This window comes from Saccoglossus kowalevskii, chromosome 19 (genome assembly GCF_978046115.1).
Source record: "Saccoglossus kowalevskii chromosome 19, keSacKowa6.1, whole genome shotgun sequence".
In the NCBI taxonomy this organism is placed as follows: Eukaryota; Metazoa; Hemichordata; class Enteropneusta; family Harrimaniidae; genus Saccoglossus; species Saccoglossus kowalevskii.
Window position 1 is genome coordinate 19,789,971 of NC_140659.1, and position 4,487 is coordinate 19,794,457.

The 4,487-nt window shown below is 42.5% G+C and overlaps 1 protein-coding gene across 1 annotated transcript; it reads left to right on the forward strand.

Moving 5' to 3' along the window:
- The first annotated feature begins 1,314 nt into the window (after nt 1-1,314).
- Nucleotides 1,315-4,055, forward strand: LOC146730614 (uncharacterized). Its single transcript, XM_085493566.1, has 2 exons — nt 1,315-1,854; nt 2,921-4,055. The coding sequence occupies exon 2, from the start codon at nt 3,007-3,009 to the stop codon at nt 3,925-3,927; it is 921 nt and encodes a 306-aa protein (XP_085349692.1). The 5' UTR covers nt 1,315-1,854; nt 2,921-3,006; the 3' UTR covers nt 3,928-4,055.
- The last annotated feature ends 432 nt before the right edge of the window (nt 4,056-4,487 follow it).

Here is a 4,487-nt window from a genome sequence, read left to right on the forward strand (position 1 = left end):
ACGCTACTTGGCTACAGAACGCTCCTTCGGCGCAGCAATTGGTCCGTTTGATGCACCTCCATTCTCAACACCCCTCACTACTTCACCTTTAATGACTGTAGACAAGAAGGATGCCAACACTCGTCGCATTGTTATGGATCTCAGTTTTCCTGAGGGCTACTCAGTGAATGACGGCATTCCCAGCCATGAGTATTTGGGGCAGGAGTTTAAGTTGCATTACCCCACCGTCGATTCAATGACTGATCAAATCCGTTTACTGGGTCCTGGTTGCTTGCTCTTCAAGCGAGATCTTAGTCGGGCCTACCGTCAACTCCGCGTGGACCCATCTGATTACAGTTTACTTGGCTACACCTGGGACAGCAAATATTACTTCGATATTGCCCCACCATTCGGACTTCGCACAGCTGCTCTGATGTGTCAGCGTGCTACTAATGCAGTCCGCCATATTGTCCAGTCTCGCGGGTTTGACATTATTAATTACATTGATGATTTTGGGGGGGCTGCACACCCTTGCAATGCTCGCGCTGCATTTGAGACACTTGGCGCAGTTTTGCAGGAGCTAGGTCTAAACGAGTCAGTTGCCAAGGCAGTTTCCCCATCTACTCGTATGGTGTTCCTAGGTTCTTGTTTTGACACAGTTGATATGACCATTTCTGTGCCAGAGGATAAGCTGGTGAAGGTCGATCAGGAGTTATCTCTATGGAATAATCGCACAACTTGCTCATGTTCCGACCTTCAGAGCCTGATTGGTTTGCTTTCGTATGTTTCAAATTGCGTTCGTCCAGGCAGACTTTTCATCTCGCGGATGTTAGAGACTTTACGTTCTATTCCGGACAAACATTCGCGAATTGCTGTCAATGATGAATTTCGCCGTGATTTGCTTTGGTGGCAGGGTTCTCCCCAGGGCTTTTTAGCGCCGAGGTCCGCGGCGCTATACCTGTGAATCTCGGCGCTTCACTTGGGACCTCGGCGCTATGTGTTCCCACCTCGGCGCTTGATTTCATATTTGACATGCAATATAAGATGTGAAAAAGCTTTGTTCGCCACGCCGGGCGGCCCTGACCGTCACTCAAAATTAGTGACCACCACGGAAATGCTTCCGACGAGGACTATTGTCTGATTGTTGGTATAATTACGTACCAACCGACACGCATCCTGCCAGTCGTGGATTATAATTTATAAACAATAGACCTAGTCGCACGATACGTAGCGCATAGTCAAATTTGTGGAATTAGCACCTCTTTGTTTGTAAGTAAATACTTTCTGCGATAGACACAGTCTTTAGATTGAAAGCTAAAATTATTTCAAAATCAATTCCACCTCGATATAACATGGTCAAATCGGAGTTCACGATCAGTTCACGCTACTCAAGAAAAAAACGTGTTTATTGCGTGATTTGGTAAAATACATTTGAACTGTTATCATAGCGAATCATGTAAAAACTCTTCTTTCAAGACCTAATTTACCTTTTAAAAATTGCAAATCACCTCTTTCGAAAGCTGTCATGCAGTTTTCAATTGAAATCGATGCCAACACATCGTGCTACGACATCGCTTTACTTCCGCAATGTAATTTTTATGATCACTACCATTCGGAAAACTTCGGGTTCTACCGGCATTACCATGCGGCATTTTGATTGGTTAATGGAATTCTTGACCCATCGGGTCAAAGGACACATGCTAATGTTTCACAAACATCATGGCGGGTCTGTTTTTTTTACCGAAGCGATCAAGTGATCAAAAATAATCGCTCCCGATAAAAATAAGTCGGATTTTACTTACATTTCATATCAAAAAAAAAAGAAGTAAAATTTGTTGAGGAATTATTGCTATAACTGGTGTATAACATGGCCAAGTAAGTTATGTCACGTCGTAACTTTGATGATCGTTTTGAAGCTTTATTTGTTCGCTCATTACTGTAATTGTAAACGTTTTAGAAGTTGATGGTACAAATAATAAATTACAACAATACGTCAATTAATTACGTGATAGATTTTTTGAAGGAGAATGTTTTTGGAGTGAATAAAATTATGAGATTCGTGAACATAAGTCTGGCTTAACATTTTGAATGCGTTTCCTTCAACGTTTTACAAAACAATTAAATTGCAACAATAATGTTTTTGTGTTTGTTTTTAGTCTGCAGCATTTGTATTTCGAGAATGTTTCAAACTCTTCTAAATTGTGAAACATAATGTGTTGATTCCATTAAAAAAAATATTTGCCCTGTGACTGAGCTCACTAATATTCATAATTGTAAATAAGTTCTGTTAATCAATGAAGGAAAGATATGTAAATGATATGCAAATTATTATGCAAATTAGCCCCGGCGCTATGCATTTTTTCTGGGGAGAACCCTGGGTGGCAGACATTTCTGTCCAAGTATAATGGCATATCGATGATCCTCAACCAACCCTGGTCTGCACCAGATACTGTTTTATGCACAGATGCTTGTCTCACAGGCTGCGGCGGCATTACAGTTAACCAGTTTTATCGCACACCATTTCCCATGCATATCATCGATATGGATCTATCCATCAACTGTCTGGAACTTCTTGCAGTGGTCATCGCTCTGAAGCTCTGGGCTACACGCTGGACTGGACTCCGCATCCAGATTGCCTCAGACAATACAACTACAGTCGCGCTTATCAACAATCACCGCTGCCATTCTTCCTTTGCCTTGAGCTGTCTTCGGGAAATCGCATTCATCCAAGCACGTTATGAATTTGACCTCCGAGCAATCCATGTTGCTGGTGCCACGAATCTGGCTGATGCTCCAAGTCGGTCACACCTCTCGCCGGAATTCCAGGCACGGGTTGCGAAGTTGCAGTCCACATTTGGGTTGTCTGAGGCGGCAGTGTCAATTGGTAACTTTAAATTCACCGCACCATGGTAATATCTATTTGTTTTCTATTCCTGTGCAGGTCCAGTTGATTCTCTTGTGTCTTTGGACGTTCAAGCCAAGCGATCCTTGCAGTCAGCATTTTCAACTGGTTATCTTCGTAACATTATGTCACAGTGGCGAGCATTTCTCCTGTTTTGTCGATTCTTCGTGGTGATACCTCTCCCAGCAGCTCCTCAGACACTTATTCGGTATACGCAGTTTCTCTCTCGCTCATTCGCATCGACCGCTTCTATTCGCAATTATCTCAAGGGTGTTCGTCTATTGCATCTGTTTATGGGCTTGGAACCCCCATCACTCAGCAACTTTGAATTGAAGCTAGTGCTGCGCGGGATTCAACGTTTGTCCCCACATCTGGTTCGGCGGAAGCTGCCAATCACCCCAGAAATCTTACTACGTATTCACAGTCTGCTTGATCTTCATCGCCCGCTTCACGTTACGCTTTGGGCAGCATTCCTGCTGTGCTTTTTCACTTTCTTTAGGAACTCTAATGTGGTTCCACGCTCTGCATCAGACTTTAATGCCAGCATGCATCTCACTCGTGGGAAAATTCGTCTCAATGACATTGGTCTTGTGGTCAGGGTTACCTGGTCCAAAACTATCCAGTTTGGCGATAAGGTGTTGCACGTGCCTGTGCTGGCAATCTCTGGCTCTTCGCTGTGCCCAGTGGCAGCATATAAACGCATGGTCTTGATGATGCCTGCTCCACGCGATGCACCTGCCTTCCTCATTCCGACTACGCCTGGCACTCTTCATCCACTAACGCATCAAGCTTTCGCTAATCATCTGTCTTTGTTACTGAAGGCGATTGGCCTTGATCCAGCCTCATATTCCGGACACAGTTTTCGCCGTGGCGGTGCGTCATTTGCCTTCCAATCAGGGGCTGAGCCGGATGCAGTCAAAGCTCAAGGAGATTGGTCTTCTCAAGCGTACTTATTGTATATGGAATCGTCGTTCGGCCATCGTCTCCGTACTGCTGCCTGCATACGCACTGCAATTGAGGAAGGGAATCTCTCACTGACTCTTTGATTTTCAGTTTTGGCGTTTTTTTTTTTTTTTTTATTATTTTGGCCTTTTTGTCTTGTTGACTGGCGAACATGATCAGCAAAACTCATTGTTTCATTAGTGAATAAAACGAAATTAATTATCCGCCAAAACTGTTGTTGTGTTTTGTTTGAACTGAGAGAATAATTGTGTAATTTTGTATTTCAAAATGGTTAATTATTCCCGTGAATTTTATTATTTGCACTGCGCGCATGCGCAATTGTCTTGTTGTATTTATGCAAATTGTTTGTTTCACGCATGCGCAATTTTGTAATGTTAGCTAGTAGCGTCCTTTGTTGCTTTCAAGTCAACCGTGAGCTTTTTGATTTCGATTTTAATTTTAATTTAATTTCGATTTTAATTTCGATTTTAATTTGTGTTTTGTCATTGGCTCATCAAAACCGAAACTCAAAATCCCACAATTGAGTTTGTTTCTCAGTTCTTTCTTTTCAATAAAGTTTTGAGTAATACAAATAGATAATCAATGTTCCATTTGTGGGTTCTAGAATTACCATTGAATTTAACAATTTTTAAGAGTTACCAGC

Coding starts and splice junctions, on each gene's coding strand:
- LOC146730614 (XM_085493566.1), top strand. CDS start 3,007: ATGTCACAGTGGCGAGCATTTCTCCTGTTTTGTCGATTCTTCGTGGTG.